We start from the raw sequence: 25,122 nt of genomic DNA on the forward strand, positions 1-25,122 counted from the left end.
CCAGGATCCACGAACTCAACAGTGATGATTATCCTTCAGAAGAAGAGGCCCAAACCCCTGACTGTTCCATAACTGACTTCAGAAAAAGCCAGACTCTGTCCTACTTAGTCAAAGAATTAGAGGTCCGCATGGATCTGAAAGCCAAAATGCCAGATGACCATGCACGCAAAGTAAGGCTCACTTAGGCTGGTGTGTATTGCCGTCCATTCTGGGTGACTTCCCAAGCCCCTTAGGTGGAACAGAAATGTGATAGGAGGCAGTGGTTGAGCTTCCCCTTGATCAGACTGAAGGATAGAGTTAAAGAACTATTGAAATCCTTAAGAAGTCAGTGATGCTGTTGAAAGAGTGCCAGGAAAGTGTTCCTCGGGCTGCCGTTTGCCTAGACCCCCTAAACACTCCCTCCCACCGACAGGGCTACGAGATGGGTGACACAGCAGCCCGTCCCTTGATGGGGCCCTTGTGCCCACTCAGTGTAGCTCTGCATCCCCAGCCTTCAGACACTGGTGTGAGTTGAAAGCTTGAAGATTCTCTTCCCTGGGTTTATCAGCCTTGCTTTGGGCTTATATGGGGTCCTTAGGATTTTGTATAAATTTGATAACCACTTTGCACACACTTTTACAAACAAGTTCTGTCATGTTGTTTTCTTTAATTCTGTTAGTTATGTGTAACTAGGAATATTTTATTACTGAGTATAAATTCTATACTGCATTCCATTTCATAGGTGCAAATGAAAAAATAACCTTTTTACAGAGAAAACAGACCATTGCAACAACCTCCTATTAGACTTAATTTTAAAACTGAACAGTTACTATTTACATTCAACAAACATTTACTGAGGCAACAAATATGTGTTAGGCATTGTTTGGAGTGCTAGGAATACAAAGACAGATAGACCATGATACCTGTCTTAGAGTTGCTCACAGTAACATACGTGCTGCAAGACCATAGACTAACGTAGCGTCATATGCTTTCCCAGCTGGAAAAGGTAGACCTTTATTGCATCAGGGATTGCATGCTGTTGTCTCCTGAAGAATTTCTCATTTGGTTCTGGACACTTAGCTTGGCTCTAATGGGATATGATAGATCACCTTAATATGTATACGGAGTGTATATCTTTCAGCTTTTTTAATTATAGGAAACTAGGGCATGCAAGTGAGCAGGTCCACACCTGTTGGTATATCTGTGACCTTGCGCTATGTAATTATAAATGCCTATTCAAATTTGCTGTTCCTGAGGAGCTCAAGTAGAGACTGCTGTCTATAGAAATTCTTTTCAGATGTCTTCCCTGCTGCTTTCAATTGAGTCAGCCTTCCTTTTGTCGTTTTCAGATTCTGCTTTCCCGTATTAATAACTATACTATCCCAGAAGAAGAGATTGGCTCTTTCTTATTTCACGCTATTAATAAGGTGAGTCACCTACTTCGGACATCTGAAATTTAAGTGATTAGTAACCGTAATTAAAAATTAAAAATGCATGTTTTGAAAATCCTTTTTAGAACAAGTACGACATGCTTGTACTAAGTGAAGTATTTGGGGTTTTTCAGCCAAATGCTCCTGTCTGGCTGATACTCAATGAAGCTGGACTCTACTGGAGAGCGGTAGGAAACAGCACTTTCGCTATTGCTTGTCTTCAGAGAGCTTTGAATTTGGCTCCACTTCAATACCAGGACGTTCCTCTGGTGAACCTGGCCAACCTTTTGATTCACTACGGCCTTCACCTTGATGCTGCTAAGCTGCTGCTTCAAGCTCTGGCCATCAATAGCTCTGAGGTGAGGTTTTACACTCCTTTGTAGCTACGTATGCCGTGCAGGGTTAACTCAGATTCAGAGTAGAATGTGTGTATTTCAAGAGCACATGAAACATATTTTGTTTTAGTTTTGATGTGTTTGTTTATTTTAAGTGAGTGAAATGTGTGATTATAAAGTTACATATTTTTTAGAAAATTATATTTAAACAGGAATGACATAGCTGCTAAAAATGTGCTGCCACTATTTTGTGTTATTCTGAAACATCTGGTTTTCCTTTATCCTACTCATCAGAACATGCATGCTGCTTAATATTATGCTGTTTAACAACTTGAATTTATAGATGTCTTTATACCAACCCGGCCAGAGTGCAGATTAAAGGCAGTTTTGGTGAGGACAGGTGGGCTGATGTGTGTGCTGGGACCTCCCTCGTGCAGTCCGTGGGGGTGCATCACTGCTTTGCAGTTCGCTACTTTATTTCATAGTTTCTAAGATGTCACTTCCTTTTTTAAAATCGCATTTCAGCATCTCTGAAATAAGGATACGTGTTACAATTGATGACATGACATTTTAGGTTTGATGAAATACAGTTAGAATAAATGTACAGTTACATTGCTTTTATACCTGGTATCTAAAAGTTTGTAAGTTTTCTATCCAAAGAAACTTTTAGAAGAAGTGTGCATGAATGATGTAGGTTTATTGGAGATAATCTGAACTAATTTTTTAAGTATGAGGAGAAAATATTTCCTATTAAGAGTGGCCTTTAAAATACACAAATTCATAGCTGGATTTTAAGCAAAAGTTTACAGTTGCTATACTCTACAACAGGTTGAGTTGCTAAAGAAGCACATCCAGTATTTGTTGAATGTTCACTGTGTGCCCAGTGTGGTGGAAACATGGGAACAGGTGCTGTGTGCGGGATGTGAGGAAGGTCGGGTCTCCAGATGGAAGGTTGAATACAGCTGTGTTCTCCTCGATGCTTTTCGCTTTCTGCTGCTACAAGCCAAGGCAATTAGGATATTCTTCTGAAGAAAAGAGCTCCTTTAGCTTACTTGCCTTACTTAAAGATTACTTGCCTTTCTACATTTGAATGTTATACTAAAATTTCAGTTGTTAAAAACTGTCTACTAAACAAGAATAAAAAGATAAATCAGTGATTCAGAGTAAATACTGCAAATCTTATTCAGTACCTCATCCACAGCTGCCAATATTTGGAAGTATTTCCTTATTAAGCTTTTCTTCCATGTAAATATTTCATAGTATTGCAACTCAGCTGTACTGGTGATCTTTAAAATGTATTAGGTAAAAATAACGTACTACCTCACAGTTTTTATAGCCATCAACTTAAATGGCTGTTTAAAGGTTGGATGGATTGGAATATCACAGCTTACTGCTCTGTTGTTGGATGTTTAGGTTACTGACAGTTCTTAGCTATTATCAGTATGGTTTTCTCCGTAAGGCCTTTTCTGTATTCCAGATAATTTTCTTAGTAAAGATGGCTAGCACTGGAATTACTAAGAAGAAAATGAATATTTTAATGACTATGACACAAAATACCAAAAAATCCACCAACAAATTTGGACCAATATACATTACCATTGCCAAGGTCTAAAACTACTCATTTCATCTGTATCTTCACCAGAATTGGGCACTTAAAATAAACGCTAACTTTGGTTGATTTTGTTCTAGAACCAGCTATGATAGTGAGCACTTTACATGTAATAACTTATCTAATTCTCACAACAGCCCTACGAGATAGGATTTCCCCATTTGATAGATGAAGAAACTCCAAGAGATTTACCGACAGTCAGAGCTCAGTTGTGAACTCAGGGAGAGAGGCCACAGGGCGGGCGCACACCTTTGGCTGTGTCATACTGCCTCTGGATTTATGTGTGTAAAACAAGTTTACTTTTAAAGTTTTCACTTCTCTGTTGTAATATAAATTTATCTTTTCATTTTTAAAGTAAAAGTTCTTGTGTATATTTTGTTCATTTTGTTTAAATTTAGTTTTTTAATTTCATGTGAACTTATACAATAGTTTTAAACACCATCTGTTATGTTAAAAATATTTTCTTTGCTTTTTTGTCTTAGTTTTTCAAAATTACCCTTACATTTGTCTGTCTTTTCTCTTTTTATTTCTACTGTTTGATTTAACTTCTTCATAAGAAGTTTGAAAAAATTAGTTCTGTTTTGTTTGTGTTTTCTATGATTGGTCTGTAAATAGTTAACTCTCAAATATACAAAGACCTTTTCCTGTATTGTCTTCTAGGTGTTTTATAGTTTTAGGTGGTACATTTAGGTTTATGATCCGTTTCAAGTTAAATGTTCTTTATGATGTGAGGTAGGGATCAAAGGTTGTTCGTCAAAGCTCATGCCCACACTGATAGCCAGTTGTACCAGTGCCGTATCTCGAGAGCACCGTCCTTTCCCTGTTGAATCACCTGTCACCTTTGCTCTGAACTCCGGGCTCCTTTATGCAGCAGCTTGCTCGCCTGACATCTCCACCTCAGTGTCTACAACACACTCAAAAAACTAAGCTTCTTAACACTGTTCCAGTTTGTTCTCTGTCTTCCCCACTTAAGTAAAGCCTGTTGCTCAGGACAGAAACTCGGAGCCTCGTTTATAACCTTTCTCCTTCTCTCAGGGCAAAGTCAATCCATTAGCTAACCTTGCTGATTCTATTTTCAAAATATACCTAGAATTTCACTGTTTATCAATTGTCTCTACTGCTGTCTAATCTAAACCACCATTATCTTTATCTGGATTATTTCAGCAGCCTGTTACCTTGCTTCTCTGCTTTTGGCATTTGTCCCCCTACAGTCTATTCACAATACAGCAACAGTCAGATCCTTAGTAAAAAAAAGAAATAAATGTCATTTGTGTCATCAAATCTCTGCAACGGTTCTCCGTGTAACGTACAGTAAAAGACAAGAATTTATAATGGTGTAAAAATCCTGCATTACCTTGTTCCTTTTTTGACCTCATCTCCATGAGATCAGTCCTTCGCTCGTTCTGTTTGGCCTCACTTGCTGCCTTGCATTGCCTTGAACGTGCTGGCCATGCCCCCACCTCAGGGTCTTTGCACTGTTCTCTCTGCTTGGAATACTTCACCCTCCCACCAAGATTTCTTCATAGCATGCTCCTGCATATCCTTAAAACATTTTACAAATACTAACCTCTCAGTAAGTCCTTCCCTTATTACTCTATTTAAAACAGCCCTCCCCCGCTCTGGTATTGCTTGTATCTTTTTCCTGCTATACTTTCTTCCTCCGTCACATTCTCTTCACAGTTGTGTGACACTAGACTGTATGATCCACAAGGGCAGGGATTTATCTTTCTTCCTCTCCGTTGGATCCCCAGTATCTAGAACAGTGTCTGAAATGCTAGTAAATATTCAGTCATTATTTTCTGGAAGCGTTGATGAAAATTTATCATTTTTTCCACAATGCTTACTAGTTCTTCTCAATACAGGGTATTTACACCGCCGTCACTCGGCATAACAGTTATCACAACACTGCTTTCTTATGCAGAGTACAAAGACAGTTTTGAAATCAAGGTGTGGGATTTCATTTTGAATCTGAGGGTGAACCACTAAGTAGTACTTTACGTGTAATTCGAAACCTACTTGGATTAGGCCTCTGTAATTTGGGATATTTTGCACACCTTGGCTTTGTTATATGAGACATTTTGGATGACCTAAACGCTTGAATCAAAAGCAAGTAGTTGGGTAAGTCATAAGTGTTGTGTTTCATAAGCATATATAGTGCAATTTGAGAATAAAACATCCTTAGATCTTTTAAAATATTTTTAATCACAAAGTAAGTGTAGAATGAATGGTGTGTATACAAGCAAATTACAGAAACACTAAGCATAGGTGTATTTCAGCTAAAACATCCCAAACTAAAGGCTTTGGGCCGCTTTTAAAAACCGAGTCCCACCAAACCGTTGGAAAACACTTGGAAAACTGTTTATGACAGCGTCCAAATCTGATATCGAGAAATAAATCTAAAGGAAGATACAATCAGCTTCCATACTGATTACAAATCATTGATAAGAGGAAAAAGATCTAAGTAAGTAGAGATACACATTGTGTTCGTGGATTGGAAGATTCAATATTAAGATATAAGTTCTCTCCAAATTGATTTATAGATTCACTTCATGGGTATTATTTTGCTCTTAGCAGTTGCATGTACACATGTGTGTGAATTGGTAGTTCATTCTAAAATCTAAATAAAAATGGATCTAGAATAGCCAAAAAAAATTTGGTGTAAGATGGAGAAAAACACAGTTGGAAGGCTTATATTACTAGATTTGAAGACTGGTTGTGAAGTACATGTGGTATTGGCACAGATATACTCAAATATATTAAGCAACAACAATAGAGAAATCAGAAATAAGCCCCCATGTATGTGGTCACCTGATTTATGACAAAGGCACATCTGGAGTTCCGTGTGTATGTCAGCGGGGGAGGCTTTTGGTTCTTTAATAAGTAGAGCTGGAATACTTGGGTAACCCCTAGGGAAAAAAACGAACCTTTATTCCTACCTCACATTGTATACAAAATTAATTTAAGGTGGATCATGTACCAAAATGTAAAAGATAAAACTTCTTGATAAAAAAAAATAGGAGAAAGTCTTCATGACCTTACATTAGGCAAAGATTTCAAAAAGCACTAGCTATAATTAAAGAAAAATATATAAACTAAGCTTCATTAAAATTATGAATTTCTCTTCATCGAAACACACGATTAAGAGAGTGAAAAGGAAAACCACAGACTGGGAGAAAATACTTGTGCTAAATATTTCCAACAAAGGTCTTGTATCTTGTATGTATGAGTGTGTGTGTGTGTGTGTGTGTAGTTCTTCAAATCAATAAGGAAAAGACAAACCATTTTTTCAAATGGGGAAAACACCAGGCACTTCAGAAATGAGGATATCTAAATGGCCAATAAACACATGAAAAAATATTCAGCATCATTACTAATTAAGAAAATGCAGATTAAAACCACAGTGAGATGCTACTCCATCTTACTAAAACAGCTGATTTAAAAAGACTGACCCAGTGAGCAAATTCTCAAACCAGCGGATAGGAGTATAAATCTGTACATCCACTTCGGAAAATTATTTGGTTATATCTCCTACAACTGAGTATATGCCCCTCCTTAGGAGCCACTGCTAAGTGGATACCCAAGGCAAATGAGTACATAACGCTGTCAAAAGACCTTCACAAGAATATTGGTAGTGGCTTTATTCATACTAGCCAGCAACTGGAGCCAGTGCGGATACCTGTGTCAGTGAGAGAATAGATGAACACACTGTGGTACTATATTCACATGATGCAACATTACACATTTTTTTTTACAAAGAATTGACTACTGATACACAAAAACACTCAATTTCTTGAATCTTAGTTTTGTGTTAAGTTAAAGAAGCTACAAAAGGATACATATTGTATATACACATAAGAAAACATGCCATCTGATTTCATTTATGTGAAGTTCAAGAACAGGCAGAGCTAATCTATAGAAGTCACAACAGTGGTTACCTCTGGGATTGGGGTTGACTTTGCCTCTTGGGGCACTGGGAACATTCTGAATGTTTTGTTTTTATATCTTGAGTGGTGGTTAAGAGACCTCTATACATATATATATATAAATTCATTGATCTATACACTTAATACTAGTATACATTACACACTTTATATATGTACTTTTTATCTTAGGAAAAAGGTAAAAGATAAATTTATATTTGCGTTACACAGTTTAGAAATAGCTGGTAAAAGTAAAGTGGGCTGTTAGCCATTAACTTTTATGGGGTACCTTAAAAAAAAAGCCAAAAGACCTATAATGTAAAGGTTTGGTAATTCTCAGATAATATTAATTCATTAACATTTTGCTGATTTTTTTTTCAGCCCCTGACCTTTTTGAGCCTGGGAAATGCTTACCTTGCTCTGAAGAATATCAGTGGGGCACTTGAGGCCTTTAGACAGGCTTTGAAATTAACTACCAAATGCCCAGAGTGTGAAAGCAGCCTGAAGTTGATTCGCTGTATGCAGTTTTATCCTTTTCTGTACAACATCACCTCTTCTGTTTGCAGTGGTAAGCAGCTATTAAGTGCTGGCAAAATAATGAGTTCAACCAGAGTTCTTCTCCTCATCAACAACACAGAAAATGGCTTTCTCAATTTTTCCAAAGGATATTACGTAACTAGTATAATTCTAGATACATAGGAAAGAAGTTATTTATTTCTTACTGTACAGGTGCTGCAGGGTGTTAGGCTTAATTCTCTCTTAGAACCCTAGTTGAGAAAGGCTAACTGAAGTGCAATTCAACTGGGATTGGTAGGCTGTGAGATTTTTTTTTTCTTTTCTCCAGTCTCTGATGTTTTTATAGCAACTGGTGTTTATGGTCAGGGATATTTTTTCTGTCCATGAATTCAGACTGTGTGGTGAGATTTGAAACAGTTTCTCTGTGCTCATGCACGGAAATGCAGCCCTTTGCCTTTCAGTGGAGGGGACCCAGACCTTTCCTCACCTTTAAAGAGCCCCCTGGCATTAGTGGTGTCTCTTTGCATTCATGCACTCTCTTCCAGAGCTACTCTGCAGTGTGTACATATGCATGTACAAAGGTGTGTCCACCTGGGTCAGAATATTTGAGTTAATGTCTAAACTACTGTAAATTCATCAGTTAGAACTCTCTAAGAGTTCCACAATGTTTGTTTAACCTTTACTGCAAGAGAAAAAATGAGTTTCGCTTGAATTACTAGAGGTACAGTTTACAGTTGTGTGGATCCTCAGTAGCTCACCATTGTAGAGCACACAGTGGCGCTCCATTAATGTTCGAATTTGATTGTAATATTCAAGCACAGGGCTATCTGTTCAGCTCCTTCACTTCAGATGTTAAGGAACAGAAAGTGACACCCGCTTGGCTAAGTGACTTGTCTAAAAGATAATCAGTAATTACTAGTAGTTTTGGCACCCAAAACTGGTTTTCCTGACTCCCTATTCTAGAGTGCCTCAGGATTGCAGTGCCATCACAAGCAGTTTGTAGTGCTTACATTTTCAAAAAATATCAGAGCCTAGTTTTTTAGTGAAGAAACCAAAAATCTCCCAGCGACATAACTCTATAACTCAGTTGAGGAGCAGTGCTGAGCACAGTGTAAAGTGGAGGTCTTGCGAGAATTCTGATGGTCCAAGACCGCGCTTTAGCAAAGCAGGGCAGTGGAGTCCCTGATGCTAGAGTCAGTCCCAGTAAAGTAACTTGTGTCCTCATCTGTAAAAGGAAAGACAATAAAAGTCTGTCTCATATACCTATTGGGAGGATTGGATGAGATTCTTATAAGTATTAGGTAAAAGTAAGTAGAAATGCATAATGTATACAAAGTATTCAGAGCTTTCACAGTGCAAGTTATGGATCTTTATTTTCTTTCTTTTTTAAAGACTTTATACATTTATTTTGAGAGAGAAGGGAAGGGAGGAAGAGAGGGAGAGAAACATCATTGTGGTTGCTTCTCGCATAGCCCCTACTGGGGACCTGGCCTGCAACCCAGGCAGGTGCCCTGACTGGGAATCAAGCCAGCAACCCTTTGGTTCGCAGGCTGGCACTTAATCCACTGAGCCACACCAGCCAGGGCAGATCTTTATTTTCTTGTTGAATCCTAGAGAATGTTTTGTAGGTTACCTAAGCACAGCCTTGTAAACAAGTTTAACTTTTTCCCTTGAGCTGCTTATATAGTAACAGTGTTTTATTCTCTTTACCTACTGTCATCTTCCTCCTCTCTTGATTTGTTTCCGTTGCTGGGAAAGAGGGTTTGAAAGTATATAATGTTTCTTTTCTAAAAAGCCTTTTCCTTAGCATTAGTGTTATATGCTTTTGTTTAGTATTTGTTTATTTTTTTTAATTAAGATGCACTTTTATTTTTTTTAATTTTTATTTATTCTATTATAGTTATCCCAATTTTTCACCCTTTGCCCTCCTCCACCCAGCCCACCACCACTCCCACAGTCCATCCCCACTCCATTGTCCATGTCCCTGGGTCACTGCTATGGCTCTTTAATTAATCCCTTTCCCTTCTTTCCATGCCTCTGGTTCTATTTTGCTTGTTAGCTTATTTTGCTCATTAGATTCCTCCTATAAGTTAGATCATATGGTATTTATCTTTCATCAACTGACTTATTTCACTTAATATAATAGTCTCCAGTTCCATCCATGCTGTCGAAAAAGGTAGGAATTCCTTCTTCTTTCTTTCTGCTGCATAGTATTCCATTGTGTACATGTGCTGCAGTTATTTGATCTGTTCATCTACTGATGGGAGTGTAGGCTGTTTCCAACACTTGGCCATTGTCAGTAGCAATGCTATGAACAGAGGGGCATAGGTTCTTTTGAATTGGTGTTTCTAGATTCTTGGGGTATATTCATAGCAGTGGAACCGCTGGGTCAAAAGGCAGATCCGTTTGTAGTTTTTTAAGGAATTTCTATACTGTTTTCCACAGTGCCTGCACCAGTCTGCATTCCCGCCAGCAGTGTACTGGGGTTCCCTTTTCTCCACATCCTTGCCAGCACTTGTTTGTTGATCCATTAATGATGGCCATTCTGAGCAGTGTGAAATGATATTGCATTGTGGTTTTAATTTGCATCTCTCTGGTGGCTAGTGATGTTGAGCATCTTTTCATACGTCTGTGGGCCATCTGTATGTCCTCTTTGGAGAAGTGTGTATTCAGGTCCTTTGCCCATTTTTTAATTGGCTTGTCTGTGTTTCTGGTGTTGAGTCAAGTGAGTTCTGTATATATTTTGGAGATTAAACCGTTGTCTGTTGTATCATCAGCAAATATGTTCTCCCATAGTTGGTTCTCTTTTTATTTTCATGATGGTTTCTATGTGCAGAAGCTTTTTATTTTGATGAAATCCCATTGGTTTCTTTTTTCCTTTATTTCCCTTGCTCTAGGAGATATATTGGCAAAAATATTGCTACATGGGATATCTATAATTTTACTGCCTATGTTTCCATTAGGACTTTTATGGTATCATGACTTAAATTTAAGTCTTTTACCTATTTTGGGTTTATTCTGGTGTATGGTGTAAGTTGGTGGCTAGTTCTTTCTTTCGCATGTATCAGTCCAGTTCTTCCAACACTATTTATTGAAGAGGCTGCCTTTACTTCATTGTATGCTCGTGCCCCCTTTGTCAAATATTAATTGACCACAGAGACATGGATTTATTTCTGGGCTCTCTATTTTGTTCCATTGGTCTATGTGTCTGCTCTTATGCCAGTACCAGACTGTTTTGATTGCAGTGACCTTGTAGTATAGTTTGATATCAGGTATTGTGATCCATCCAATTTTACTCTTCTTTCTCAAGATTGCTGAGGCTATTCAGGGTCTTTTTTGGTTCCGTACAAATTTTTGAAGTATTTGTTCTAGATCTGTGAAATATGCCATTGGTATTTTAATAGGAATTGCATTGACTCTATAGATTTCTTTGGGTAGTATGGACATTTTAATGATGTTAATTCTTCTATTCTATTAACAGGATATATGCATTTATTTATTTGTACCTTCATTCCATTTCTTTAAGTGTTTATAGTTTTCCAAGTACAGGTCTTTTACCTCCTTGGTTAAATTTATTCCAAGGTGCTTTATTTTTTTGTTGATATAGTAAATGGGATTTTTTTCTTAGTTTCTCTTTCTCATAGTTCATTGTTGGTATATAAAAATGCCATCAGTATTTGTTTCTTGAAATTGGTTCCTATTTTATGTTACTCATGTCAAGATAGAAAGTTCATTTGTCTTGAAATTTTTTCTCAGAATATAACCTCAACTAGCCCAAGGTACTACTAACTTGAAGCAAACCTTCCTTAAAGTTGCAGTGTCTGATAGTCCAGATTATCCAAAGAGTATTATTGGATCCAGTACAATGACATTAAAAGAACATAATTGGGAAGTGGGAATACTTTTTTAGTTCTTTTAGAAAGAACTCCTTAATTAATAATTTTTAAAATGTAGCCCTTTTCACATTGTAATTAACTAGTTTAGAAAAGAATCTAACATCTACTAGCCCCTAATAAAATGTGTTATATAGCATTTTCTAGGTTTAAAAAATCATTGATGGTACAGAATTAATTTCAGTATTGAATTTTTCTTTGATAGTGTTTTTCGTACTTGTTTCCATAGTAATGTTGTTCATTCACAGTTGCTTTGCTGAGTTCCAGCTTTGAAAGCTGGAACTTGAAAGAAATAAACTATAAAAACCATGAATTTATATTTGAATACCTAGGCAATTGCAGCTACTCAATGAACAAAAATGAATAAAACTCTCTGGATAATGATAACATTTTTATGCCTTTAGATGATCTGTCTGCTTTTGCTTTTTCATTTTTGCAATATTGAAATAAGCGTCACAAGTTATTTTACTTGTCTGACATATCATTGTCTGGAGTTTTTATTAAGACAGTGTAAGGTTTCAGGAGGATGGGCAAGGCTCATGATTCCTTCTCCATATAATGATCAAGGAATTCATATTGGTTTCAGTTAGACAAGGTTTTAAACTGCTTTTATCCTCCCTTTTTTGAAAAGCTACCAATTTAAAACTTTTTACATAAGCTTTTCAAGATTGAAAATACTTAAGTACTCTTGGGAAACCCTTTTTAAAATAATTTTTGTGACCACTGTTGTTAATCTCTCACAAATTATTTTCTTTAAAGATTCATACTAGTAGCTATTTTTACAGGAACTATAGTATAATATAATGTCTTGGGTAATATGAACTTAATGGTAAAATTATAGTCAGTATGTTAACATCAGCAAGTATTTTGTTGCTTTTCATGTATAATCATGGAATTTTTCACATAGATTTTCAGTTTATGTGTTTTGGAATTATCTGCAGAGGTAATGTATTCTGTTACCTTTGAATACTGATTAATTCAGCTTAAAAATAAATAATCACTATACTCAAAGTTTTTCTACTTATAAAGACGTAATAGGTAAAATGTGTCAATTAGTACTGAATTACTTAGCTCATAGTTTTTCCACACTTTTATTAATGTAGGAATCATTTTATTGACTGCCATTTGTTAAGTACATAAGTTCTTATAGCAGCTGCTTATCATCTCTCTCCCTTGATTACCATTTAATAAAGCCTTATCTCTTTTTTAAATTTTTTTAAAGATTTTATTTATTTATTTTTAGAGGGCAAGGGAGAGAGAAAGAGAATGAGAACATCAATGTGTGGTTGTCTTTCATATGTGCCACCCACTAGGGACCCAGCCCACAACCCAGGCATGAGTCCTGACTGGGAATCGAACCAGTGACCACTTGGCTTTCAGGCAATCAATCCACTGAGCCACACCAGCCAGGGCCAAAGCCTTCTCTTTTATAGGAAGTTTTATATTGCCACTACCATTTCAAGGACTGGGAAGGAAAAGTTAATAGATTGATTTTTTTAATTGCCCACTCTCAAGTTGAACTGCAAAAGAGAGCTAGTGCTTATAGTTTTGATTAAATATTTTATTTCACCAGTTTTGAAATATGAGGTCTGTCCAGAAAATATCCAGCAATGCATTATGAAAATAGAGGCATTTACTGAAGAAGATACAAGGAACATTGTACACAGGACAATGACACCTCAGTCCCCTTCAAAGTAGGCACCTGGGGACCTCACACAGTTCTCCTAAATCGCCATCAGTTGCCCCATCGTACTTTCCTGAATGTCATCGATGGTCTGAAATTTCTTCCCTTTCAAAGGTGATTTTAGTTTTGGGAAAACCCAGAAGTTGCAGAGCGCCAAGTCTGGGTTGTAGGGGGACTGAGTCACCTGGGTGATTTCATGTTTGCCAAAAAACTGTACAAGATGTGATGCAAGCACAGACCCATTGTCATGATGAAGCTGCCAGTCACCGATTGCCCATAACTGTGGCCATTTTCGTCATATTGCATCTCTCAACTGACGAAGAACACTGAGGTAGTCCTCCTTATTAATTGTTTGACCTGGAGAGGCATACTTGTGATGGACAACACCTTCCCAATGGGAAAACACACTTAACGTGGTCTTGATCTTGCTGCAGCTTTGCCACACCTTTGGGTGTGGAGAACCAGGCGACTTCTACTGGAACAACTGGGCCTTCATTTCGAGAATGTATGCATAGTCATCGACCCAGGATTCATCTCCGGTTATGACCTTCTTGAGGAAATCTGGTTCATTGGTGGCAGTTTGAATCCGATCATTAGCAAGTGCAGCACGATGTTCCTTCTGCTCTGGTAGCAGGAGCTGCAGAACAAATTTTGCCATGACACATTTCATGCCAACACCCTGCGTCAGTATCTCAGACACTGTAGTCTTTGGAATCCCCAGATCAACTTCTGGTTCTCACACTGTCGTTGCCAATCTTTGTTGATTGTTCAACATGCTCAGGTGTTTTGCTTGCTGCAGGCCTCCCAGAACATGGATCACTTTCAACAGATCCTCGACCATCTTTGAAGCATTTGTGCCAGCTTTTATTTGCACTGTACTCATTGCATTGTTCCCAAAAGCCTTCTGAATCACCCAGATAGTTTCCATGGAGGAATATTCAAGCTTAACGCAAAATCTGATGCAGATTCATTGCTGTACTCACTCACTCATTGAATGCGACGGCCACACAGTACCCATGCTCACTCAATGGTGTCTATGGCCCCCACTGACTAGTACAGTGAAGTTGTCATTGTTCACACTTGCACATTTTAGTCCACTCTCCTGGGCTGCTAGGTTACATCTGTGTCATGTAATCTGTTCTTCTAATATTAACAATGGCTGTACTTTTTTCCGGACAGACCTCATATACACTGTTTTTTTACATTTACTGGTTTGTTATTTTACAACTTGATTTAACCTAAATACAGCTGAATGAGTTGCTTTGACAAACTCATACTTCAGTAACAACGCATCTGGCCCTTTTTGAAGTAAATGGAATCTGTTTAATAAACTTATGTTTTTAAGTCTAAGGTCGCTGAAATGCTCAACATTTTACAAAAGGACTTTTGTAATTAGAAAAAATGAAGTCACAGAAATGAAACTTCATGAGGTAATAATTAGTATCTTCCCTAATGACCAAATTGGATAATAAATTTTAACAATAGGTATAAGCAAAATAGTAGATATTGCATCTGTAACATTCATGACAGTGGGTTTTGCCAGGCATTTATTACTTTAAAATCTTTTCTAAATACTTTCATTCTTCAACTTCACTAGCTTTTTAGTCTTCATTCAGTATTACTTTTATTACATTAGAAAACAAGATCAATGGTAGTTTGTATTTATCAGACTTCCCTTGATGAGGTGTTTACAGGTATGCCACTAACGGGTGCTGGTATTGACCGAATGTAACTGAGCATCAGACCCAGGATTTCTCGACTCTGGTCTTAATTCACTGAGACACGTGCCCGCTAAAATTGCTGGCCCAGAATTTTAGAAATAATGAATAAATGTTATATAGAAGTCAGAATTTAATATCTAGGTATGCTTAGAATTTTATGCAAGTTTCTCTATAATACGTGTTTGAAAGCTTTCTCCACTATAGGAAAAAAAAAATGGGAGAATTTCCAAACCATTTTCATGAGCTATCATCTTTTCTAGTCTACAGAAGAATTAACCTGTGTTGTCTTCCCCATGTTTGTATTTTTGTAGCTTCTGTTTGCCTAAATCTTATTCCCTTTTATAACTTGTTTAGTCTGTGTTCTTCAACCAAAATTTCTGTAGATTTATAAGTTGTAACTTAAAGCAATTTTCATGTGGTTCAGGTTTTGGAGGAAAGGAAGGCCTGCGTTCTGCTGCCCTCCTGTGGAGGGTCCAGCATGCGCTGCTTGCAGTTAGGACTTGGCTTTACCGCCTTCTTCGTAAGAATTAATGAAGATGCCTGCTTTAAACACACACACACACACACACACACACACACACACACACACACAGTCTTAAAGACTCAGTTTTTATAGCATTTTATATGTTACTAGGCAGCTTACTGCCATTTATTTTTGTGAAAAGAATTAAAACTAGCTTCAAAGTCCTGAAATGGAGGTGCATCTTACAACTAAGTATTAAGAACTGAGTGAAGCTGATTCACTGCAAGAGTGTGTGGTTGACTCGAGTAGATGTGGTGAACTCAAGCTCACTTACTGCATAAGAACTATAATCTCATTCTGCCTTTTGCAGAGTCAATGGGAACTGTACCGAACTGTGATTTTTGGTAGTGCTGTTGTGAACAGCCTGTTTCCTTTACCACATGTGTCCTGCTCTCCTGGTTCCACATGTTTGCTCAGGTTTTCTGCAGCAGTTCTCTGTAACTCCACCCCTTTCCCCGCCGTAAAATTCCTGATCTTACCCATTTTTCAGGGCCCACTTCTGCCATATGCCGCTCCTGGTCTCTTAACTACAGGTAACGTGTAACCAATCAGTCTACCTACCTGTGCCTCTCCTCCAGCCCCTGTGACGTGCTATTATAGTTACTGATGTATGAGACACAGGTCTCCTGTATACATGACTTCTCCAGCTCCCTGTGAACGGGGACTGATCCTTTTTTCATCTTCATACCCTGGCCCCAAAGTTTAGCACATAGGATTAAGTAAATGGCATATTAGCTGATGATATTTCAAGTATGAACTACTAAAAATACCTAATAACAAAGAGTAATTAATTTTATCTACCCACTGTTTACCCAGAATGCTTTTACCAAACCACCACTCAACATTCACATATGAATATAGAGCTGTTGAGGTCTATAGCTGCAATAGCACAGGAGGCAGAAGAGAAAAGGAATTTTGTTGTCTCACTTGTCCACTAGACACTGACACATCTAATAGATAGCTTGTAATCTTCCACCTTCTGTCCACACAGTTTTTAATAACAGTTACAAACAAATGCCCTTGTTGATCCTCATAAAAACCTTTATGGGTGCACCAGTGAGTCTGAGAAAACCTTTTGGATTAGTTTCCCCAGCATTCTTGCTTGAGATAAATTTCTCTAGGATGACGTAAGCCAGAGATTTAAATTTAATAATAACAATAGCAGCTGTGGTAGTTATTTTATTATTTTATTTTTTTGCATGGGAACATCTTTCACAGTAAACTTCCAGCAAGTGTTTAAATTCCCTTGTTTAGAGATATAATCCGACCTTTCATGTTTCTAGAGGAAGGTATGTAGCTGCCAAGAGCCTGGATTCCGTCACTGGAGTTGTTTCTTCCACAGCCTGTGTTTCATGGTGTCTGTGTGTCTCAACTGATGCTGACCACATGGCATGACAGAGAGGTCAGATTTACAGCCAGTTCTTCTTCTCTTAAAGGAGGCAGGAATACTGGTCTGCAGAAACCAGGACAGATGCAGCCCTCAATTTTTAGGCAAAGCAGGTTCCCCTACCACGTGTGAACTGAGTGTTCCCAGGGTAGATTTCAACTCCAGGGTATACAGTAGAAGGGAAGTACACACACTTACTTGTATTTGAGATCATACTTTTCTATCTTAGTTTTCTTTTTTAAACTTGCTTCTGACTCTTCACCTCACTAGGAGGAAATGCCTGTGTAATCCTGAGGTTGCTGATTTCAGGTCTTCAGTATGGTCTGTTTCCTACCTGGCATTGCACTTTTAAGGTCAGTTAATGCACAACCATTTCTTTAAAACCTGCAAAGAATTTCATTGAGCAGTAAGTGCTGAATGAGAACAAGTCTAAGGAGCCATTATTTCTCGTCTTTCCTAAGCACAGACAGCGCAGGGCAGAGGAGGCGGGACAGCTTCATTTGTTTCCGGCGCAGTCCTCAGCAGCCAGGTCTCACCCAGATGCAAGGATTCCGTCACTGGAGTTGTGTTCCCAGTGGGTTCATTAATGTTGTCTCCCAAGGATCCTCCTGTGGGGCAGTAGTTTACCTGTGCATTTCAAAACTTCTGATAAAGAACCTAGACACAGAGATGTACGTTGATTTGCCCCAGTTCAGATGGTCAGGCTGCAGTTGAGGCAGATTTTAAATTTATTCCGTGGAGTGTTCCTCTTGGGAGGAGGTATACAGGACTCTGTCACCACCTCTAGAGATGGAAATCATAAAGGTGTCTGCCCCCAGAAAAGTTTCTTTTTTCCTGTTACTCGTGGTACTAAGCCCCACACGCCACCCACAATTAAAGTTTCCTGGTAACATTTTAAAGTAATTTTGTGAGCAGTGGTGAGCAATTAAGAGATACACTTTTGTTCACTTCATGATTTCTTTTACTACCTTTTGTAAAAGATTATTTCACTAGAGAAATAAATATGAAATTATGAGGTCGCTGAAATTATAATAAAATAAAACATACACATTATGTTTCTGAGTTAGCTGCATAAAAAACAGTGGTTTTAGAGCTGCATGATTTGAGTGCAGCCGAGGGGAAAGGCAGGGAGAAAGACATACCATGAAACGTCGCTCGTGTCTGTTTAGAGGACAGTGTTGTCTGTGTCTTTCACCCAAGTACCTCATATTTAATTGAAAGAATGCCTCCCGTAAAGTAACTTTGCCTGTAGGCAGAAAAAAAGGAGACTTTAGAGTATAATATACAAGTAATCCTGTTAAACAGGGACAGTAGGAATATTTTTATGATAGTCACTGTTTTAGCATTTGTTACATTGCCTTCAACAACATAAAATTTGAATTCTAGTTCTCATTACAAGTCAGTTCAATTATTATTTATGTCGTAGAAATTCATTGTATAGTAGGGAGCACGGGAGTATCACACTTACTTGTTCTGTTTTGGGGGAAAGGATGGTGGGGGAGTAAGGTCTGGCAGAAGACGGGAGCAAACGGTAGCAGTCTAATGGGCTCTGTTGAGTAGCAGAGGTAGCTGTTGACTTCACTGAATGTAGTATCTAGAGTCTGTTTCTGTGTTGTAAGACAGTGGTTTCACACCATCTACTAAAAGGTCCTTTAAACAGCACATAGAGGACAGTGAGGCTAATTTCTAAAAGTATTAAGTAATTTAAAATTTAGATGTGCTAAACGGTTTAATCAGAAATAATTGCCGTTTTCTTCTAAGAGACTGGTAGAAATGAACTCTTGTATTGCCTCCAGCATCTTCTACATACACACACACACTGGAAGCTGAAATTAGGCAAATACCTTGATAACTTCCAAGAGCTAGTTGCTCATCCTAGAGATTCTGAGTGGGCTATATCTAAAAGGCCTTTGTGAATAGAGATTATGTGGGGATAACTTCTCATTCCTTTGTTTTCAGGGATAAGTAAATAATAATAGCAGCTTGCCATGTGCCAGGCAGAGGTCTGATTTAATCTCAACAGCCCAGTGAAATGGGTACTACTTGTACACTCAGTTTTCAGATGAGGAAGCTGGTACACAAAGAGGTTAAGAAGAATGTGCCCTGCTTTGCACAGCTAGAAAGGAGAGGCAGGACTGAACTGACTGACCTGCTTCCAGTGTGTGCTTCTGTGCCCTGGGCTCTTCCAGTTTCTGATGCCTTTCTTTTTATTTGTGGCCTTTCTTTAGTACAACTAATCCTAAAGGATCCTAAATTACCCAACCAGGAATCTCGTACTAACTTGAGATTCAGAAGGTAAGTATGCTTATCCAGCTGCTCTAGTTAGAAAATAGATCTTGAACCTTTGTAAATAGAATTAATATGAGAAGATAGGCGACTTCCTTAACCTTAGAAATGATAGGAGTTTCTGAGAAGTTAGTTTACTCTGAAAACCTGTAGCCACAGAATAAATTGTGCTTTTATCTCCAAGAGACTTATGCTTTGACAAGTGTATTAAATATTTAGTTGTTTTCCAGAACATCCTTTTAGGATAAGTTATTATTAATAACTGAGTTTATGCATATATATTCTAACCACAGAAAAAGTTGTTGATCTGTCTTAAGATCTCACAGCAGTTCCAGAATCAGAAATGCCCCTTTGGAGTGTGCTTAGTTGGTATTGTCTTGGAGTCTCTTAATTCTAAGAAAAACCAAACCACCAGGATTTGAATTAGATGCTAAATGCTTTGCAAGCAAGTATAAAGCATTAAGCACAGAAAAGTGTTCCTATTTTCACCTGGGACCTTGTTATCTAAAGTATTTCATTTAAACCCTTAAAAAATCATACCTCTCAATGTCAGTTTAAGCTATAGAATCTCCTCATTTTTGCATCAGCAAAAAAGAATAGTCATATGCACAGAAGATGACATGTTACTTTGTAGATAGGTGCCTTTCCATTTTTACTTCGCCAACGTTTTCATGTGTTTCTTTCATGCAAACGTCATCTGCAGCTCTGCGGAAGACAAGTAATATTTTTCCATGTAAGCAGCTTTTTAAATTCCCCTTTGAGCTAGAGTAGACCTGTACTGTAGTCCAAAAAATGGAAACTTTCGTCTTTTCTGAAATGGTTCCGTTCTTCCTCAGACAACTGGAAGGAGTAATTTAAAATTAGGCAATTTGGCTTTCTATTATTAGTTGAGATAATTATGTAAATCATATCAGAATGCCAGAGCAGTCTTTTTTAACGATCCTAAGAAAATCATTAACAGTTCTAATCTTAAGGCATATAGTTTTCACTTCTTCATTTTGATACTGCCTACTTCCAAGAAATATCTGAACGTAAACCTCTTATTCTTTTTACTGCCCTAGTTTGCCTTGATTCCCCACTTCTGCCCTCTCCATCAGAGATTTTGGCCCAAATTTCCTGAGTTGGAGGACAAGACATTCTTAGAATGTACAAGGTTTGTCTCAAGAGGGTTTCTGGGTTTTGAGCGTTGTGCAAGAGGGTTATTTAGCTTTGGGAACTTAAGCCCATCATATCTTATAAATTACTTAGAAAGCATTTTAAAATACTGCAGATATTTAAAAAGAAGAAACCAATTCAATTTTTATAATGGGGAGAGGGTGGGAGAGGGAAAAAAACAGACACAAAAGTTGAAAGAGGAAGTCAGCTGCAGAAAACAGCCAGGATTTCACTGGGTTCCAGTGTTAAAAGATTTGACCTTCGCTTTTGTAACATTAAGTTTTATTCTACCTGTGTCATGGTGAAAATGCTTTAGAAGCAAAACCACCCAGGCTGAAAGCAGAGGATAGTCGCTGGGAATGACATACATTTTAAAATTCTCAGCATCATTGTCATTGTTCCGTCTCTGCTTTCAGTAGTCATGCTTATCTGTATCTCAAGAGTTGTCTCTGAGAAGTACAATGTTCTTCACAGTCGGCTTCATGCAGCTGGGTGTGTAGAGTTGATGTCGTTGCTCTGTTTATTTTAATAAGCTACGTCTAGTTTCCCCACACTTATCTGCGCATATTAGATGGAGAAAACAGAAGTGGAAGCAAATTAGCAACCCCTGTCCTCCCACAGGAGAATCTGGAGAAAGAAAGCAACTACTATTGGTCGGGGCTGCTTTTCTGTTAGCCCTTTTGGGGCACATGCAAACACATACACACGCACCTCCCTCCTCATGGGCTGCCAGACACAAGGGAGAATTCCTGCTCCTTTTGCTTTGCTGAACACGTCGTTCCTCCCTGCCTAGAACGCCACCCGCACTTTTTCTGCTACAGCAGGAACGTTGACTAGGGGAAACTCAAGAGGCTTTGCAATGAGATAGAACTAATTCAGATCCCAGATCTGTCACTTACTGATAAGTTACTTAATTTCACCGAGAATCAGTTTCCTTATCTGTAAAAGTGAAAATATTTCACAAGGTGTTTTTGAGGAGTAAGTGGAAGAAGGCGGCAAAGGGCTCAACAAATATTGGCTTCCTTATACGTTTCCCTTTCTTAAGTCCTTCCTGTTCAAGATCTGCCTGCTCAAAGCTTATTCTCTGAAGGTCTTATTTGGCACAGAATGCTATCTCGCGGTTGTTTATTTTGTGTTTACTGTCCCCCCAAGTTGCTTCCAAGTTTCTTGAGAGCCGAAGCTCTCTTCAAACAGAATTCTGTTTCTAGCCTTGTTGAATACGGTGACCTCAGATATGTGATAAAACGGTTTCAGATATGTGATAAAATCCCAGAACCACCACTTACATGCAGATAGTTTAGAATTGGAAAATGGAAGGTGACTTTGCATGCCCGTTGTCCCGTTTCTGTGAACTCAGTGGATTGGGCAAGGGTTTGAGTCCATTAGGTTTCCCTGGCACAATAAGGGAAATGGCTTGAGAAGTGCTTTCCTAAGTTGTGGAATCTGTAAGGCAACCATCAAGTCCAGAAAGAGACTTCCTGCACTTCCGCAGCTGCAGAGAGCGCTTGATTGGGAGCATGCATGTCTTTGAGACAGCATTCTCTAATGAACTTTTAGAGCATTTTTAAGTGTTCTAGTAAGGAAGGGAAGTTACTTATACACTTTCACCCAAAGAAGCATCCTGTAATGGGAAAGGGGTAGGCTTCTCCTGAACATGTCTCCTCAGCCAACATACTCACGGGATGTAAGCAAGGGAGAGAAGCCCTGTTCAGCTAGTCAAGTCACTGCCACATCAGACTCAACCTCTACCCAGAGAATGACTGTTGGGTGGAGCTGGATGCTTGCTCTTTATCCACATTAACACATAGTCCCTAGTAGGGCCAGAGCTCCTGGGCTCTGGAGAAATTGTAAGAAGTCAGGCTCACCTATACATATCAAAGTATCAAAGAAGACTATGATTACATTCAAGATCTAACATTTTATGCCTAGGCAAATATTTATGTCCATGACCAGAACTTGGTTTCCAAAAGAAAAGGTATCCTTTGTGATAACTGCAGTCTTAAACATGGATTCTCCGCTACCACTGTCCCCTTTTAAATCCTTGGTTTTTCATTCATAATCCTTTATCATTTGATATATGTTTCATTTTAAATTAGGATGAAAAAAATGCTACATTTCTCTGCTATAATTCATCTATCTCCAGATTGATTTAGGGAGAAGGCAAAATTTTAATGATGTCTTTGACTTTCAAAGAACCGTTCCACATTCATTATGAATGGAATGAGATCTTAGGACGTGATCTTTGTTGTTCCCGTTTCTCCCCTCAAATACTTGCTCCTTATAATAGCCTGGCAGGTAAAACTTGGACTTCAGTGCTAAACTTGAGTCACAGTAATGATCTGCCTTTGGGCTCTCCTGCTCACTGATTGTGTATGTTCTGCTGGAAGAAAACCTACATAGTTGCCTTTTCGCTCTTCTTGATGCTTGGGGACCTTGAGCCGTGGGACTACAGAAGAGAGATGTTTCTAATGTGCTGTATTGTGTCTCTTGTCATTGAGGTAATTGTCATGAGAAAACCCTGGACAACAGCCATGACAAACAGAAATATTTTGACAACTCACAGTCACTGGATGCTGCCGAAGAAGAGTCCTCTGAGACAGGAACAGAGGAGGACCCTGTACTCTCTGTTGAGAATTCAGGGGGGGACTCAGCTGTCCTTAGACTGGAAAGTAAGTTGATGTTGACCTGAGCTGTGCTTCTGGGGTAAAATCAACTCCAGGTTTTAAGCGTAGGCTTTTCTCTACTCAAGAATCTGTTTCCTTTTTTTAGCAGTTACTCATTTCTTACGTGGTAGTTTCATGATGGGGCGGGGGGGCCTCAAATGGTGAGGCAGAAGATGAGCTGTACTGTGGAAATGCTTTTCATCCTCTTTTTTCTCTGCCTCCCTGTCTTTTGCTAGAACAAACTTGATTTGGTTATGTACTACTCTTTTTAGTAGTATTAGTCTACTGAGGAAGTCCTTGAAAACAAAGCAAGATAAGTTATATTTATGCTAACCCAGTGAAATTTAAAGATTTGGAATAATGGGGGCTACCTACCAGCTCCCCCACTCACATTTTTATGACCACATTTTCAGTCAGTTCCATAACTGTCAAAATGAATGACTTGATTTTAATACTCATCCCACTTAACCACAGTTTACTGCATTTGGAACTGCGCGCAGCTCCTTAAAATTCTCCCCTATCGCTTGCTCTTGGCTCTCTTCCTGTCTTCAGAACATCCTTTTCAATTTCCTTCACCTCGTTACTTTGCCCCGATCTGTTGAGTTACCCAGGATTTTAACCTTCACCTTCTTTTTCTTATCCCTCTCTGTGTTCTCACTCGGTGTCTCACACGCCTGTGAGTGTACCGGTGACTCCAGCTCTCTGTTTTCAGCAGAGAGAGTTTCCACAACTCCAGATCTCACTTCCCTTTTTCAGTGCTCTCTTTATCGGGATGTGCCACATGCACTTCAAACTTAATATATCCGAACTTGAACTTGTCCTCACTTTCACCCTGTTGCCTGAACTGCTTCTAAAGTCTGCATTCCTCTTTCTGTTAACGGCATCGCAACTCACTCAGGCACCGCCATATCCAGTCACTTCCTAACACTGGTTGGATCTTACCTTCGTCTATTCCTTCCCCCCTGCCTAAATTCAGATGTTCTTTGTTTCTGCCTGGGCTATTGCAGGGGCCTCATAAGTAGGTTCCCTACTATCTAGGCTTTTCCTTCAGTCTGTGTGAGGAGAGAGGGAGGGAGGGAGGGAGGGAGGATGAGAGTAAGAGAGAGCGATGATACATGTAATGGTACAAAAGTTAAAAAGCAGAAGCAACCCCTGTCACCAGTTTTTTGTGTATCCAAAGAGTTGTTTCTAAAATCAGATCTGATCAGGTAAGTTGCCTATGTTTACATTTTTTAACAGCTCTCTATTATTTATAGTGGGAGTCCAAATGTCTTAGAATGGGATACGTGACAGTTTGCCCCTCGCTTTCGTGTTTGACCGAACATCCGTACCGTACATGACGGAGAGGACAGCCACTGCGCATTGCCCTCACGTGCAGTGCTGCTTCGGGCCTCCGGGTCCGTGCGCAGGCTGGGAGTGGCCGTCTGTACTCCCTGTTTTACTCGGACAGCTCCTGTGCTGCTCCAAGATGCGGCTCCAATGTCGCCTCCTCTGTGAAACCTTCACAAAGGACTCTAAGCATTTAGTTGTTGCATTTGCCGTTGTACTCCCGCTTTCTATCCAGGCCAAGTCATGTAGTGTTAGTCACTTGTATGTCTTCTCTCCCATGAGACTATGAGCTTCTTATATACTATGTCTTACGTTACTGTCTTCCTGTGCACAGTAAATATTTTTTAAAGTAATAAAGCATGGCACTTGCCTTCCTATATATAGGTTGGATTAACCTATTGGGTTGGCCAAAAAGTTCATTTGGTATTTTCCGTAAGATAGCTCTAGTCGCATTAGTTGTCCTTAACTTCATTCAAAACAATTTTGTTAGAGTGTGTTGTGACAGCTGTCATATCAGTGTGCATTAAAAAAAAATCAAAATCAGTGAGTTTTTGTGAAGCCATTTTAATGTTAAAATGGAAGAAAATATGCAACATTTTCAGCATATCATGCTTTATTATTTCAAGAAAGGTAAAAAACAACTGAGATGCAAAAAAAGATTTATGTGGTGTGTGTGACTGATCAGTCATGTC

At 38.7% G+C, this 25,122-nt stretch overlaps 1 protein-coding gene across 3 annotated transcripts in view; it reads left to right on the forward strand.

The window, feature by feature from the left end:
* Nucleotides 1-25,122, forward strand: part of TTC17 (tetratricopeptide repeat domain 17) — a 97,662-nt gene that overhangs the window by 35,821 nt on the left and 36,719 nt on the right. For 2 of the 3 annotated variants that reach the window (XM_036029265.1, XM_028515204.2), the window contains exons 13-17: nucleotides 5-170; nucleotides 1,329-1,406; nucleotides 1,544-1,768; nucleotides 7,655-7,841; nucleotides 22,937-23,107. In XM_036029265.1, the coding sequence (XP_035885158.1) occupies nucleotides 5-170; nucleotides 1,329-1,406; nucleotides 1,544-1,768; nucleotides 7,655-7,841; nucleotides 22,937-23,107 (827 nt within the window). The remainder of the gene's footprint in view (nucleotides 1-4; nucleotides 171-1,328; nucleotides 1,407-1,543; nucleotides 1,769-7,654; nucleotides 7,842-22,936; nucleotides 23,108-25,122) is intronic. The other variant, XM_028515205.2, reaches the window with a different exon arrangement.

This window comes from Phyllostomus discolor, chromosome 6, assembly GCF_004126475.2.
Source record: "Phyllostomus discolor isolate MPI-MPIP mPhyDis1 chromosome 6, mPhyDis1.pri.v3, whole genome shotgun sequence".
In the NCBI taxonomy this organism is placed as follows: Eukaryota; Metazoa; Chordata; class Mammalia; order Chiroptera; family Phyllostomidae; genus Phyllostomus; species Phyllostomus discolor.